At 37.7% G+C, this 1,046-nt stretch overlaps 1 protein-coding gene across 1 annotated transcript; it reads right to left on the minus strand.

Annotated features, from left to right (window-relative positions):
* Positions 1 to 263: 263 nt before the first annotated feature.
* Positions 264 to 644, minus strand: LOC127079944 (uncharacterized). Its single transcript, XM_051020292.1, has one exon. The coding sequence runs from the start codon at positions 642 to 644 to the stop codon at positions 264 to 266; it is 381 nt and encodes a 126-aa protein (XP_050876249.1).
* Between the last annotated feature and the right edge of the window lie 402 nt (positions 645 to 1,046).

Below are 1,046 nucleotides of genomic sequence, written 5' to 3' on the forward strand. Positions count from 1 at the left end.
TAATGATAGTTGGGCATTATTTTTTCAGTGTCTAGAAATACATACTTCAGATTTGTTGGTAACTGCTTCCGACTCACTCCTTTTTTTAGTTCTTCAGTGACATGAGATGGTGGTGGTCTTAGATCTTCCCACCGATGTGGTCTAGATCTAATCCATTCAGGTTGTTTTTCCATCATAGCAAGCACCTCACACTCTCCTTTATCTTCATTACTTTCAAAAATGGATAAGCTTAAGACCCGGTTTAGTGGTGACTGGGGTCTATGCTATTCATTTTCTTGAGCAATTACTTGGTCGATTATCTCTATAGTGTTGATTGTGCCGATATCATCTGTGTATTGCATTGTATTCCTCACATCTATTTTTAACTCTTCATCATAGACCTTGAGGGTCATAGTTCCTTCATCAATATCTATCATACACTGTCCTGTTTCCGAGAAAGGTCTTCCCAATATGAGAGGAATCTCCTCATCTTCCGGCATTTCCAGAATGATGAAGTCAACTAGGAAGACAAACTTGTCAATTTTTACAAGAACATCTTCTACAATACCATAGGGTCGCCTAACAGAGCGATCCGTAAATTGAAGTGTCATTCGAGTATCTTGAACAAAGCCAATGCCTAATTTCTTATAGATGGACAGTGGCATCAAGCTTACACTTGCTCCTAAGTCAATCAGAGCCTTCTTGAATTTTCTATCACCAATAGTGCAAGGAATAGTAACCAATTTCATGTCTTTCTTTTTCACTGGGATTTTCATGCCTTGGAGAATGGAACTACATGTTTTAGTTAGGATGATCAGTTCCATATCAGTGGAACGCTTCTTGGAAATTATGTCTTTCATGAACTTGGCATATATTGGCATTTGTTCCAATGCTTCAGAAAAAGGGATATTTGACCGGTTCCGTATCAGTGGAACGCTTCTTGAAAATTATGTCTTTCATGAACTTGGCATATATTGGCATTTGTTCCAATGCTTCAGAAAAAGGGATATTGATTTCGAGTTTTTTGAACATCTCCAGGATTTTCTCAAAATTCTTTTCATGTTGAT

This window comes from Lathyrus oleraceus, chromosome 5 (genome assembly GCF_024323335.1).
Source record: "Lathyrus oleraceus cultivar Zhongwan6 chromosome 5, CAAS_Psat_ZW6_1.0, whole genome shotgun sequence".
Taxonomy (NCBI): Eukaryota; Viridiplantae; Streptophyta; class Magnoliopsida; order Fabales; family Fabaceae; genus Lathyrus; species Lathyrus oleraceus.

Bases quoted from the DNA above. Each gene is read 5' to 3' on its own strand.
- LOC127079944 (XM_051020292.1), bottom strand. From the start codon at position 644: ATGCCACTGTCCATCTATAAGAAATTAGGCATTGGCTTTGTTCAAGAT.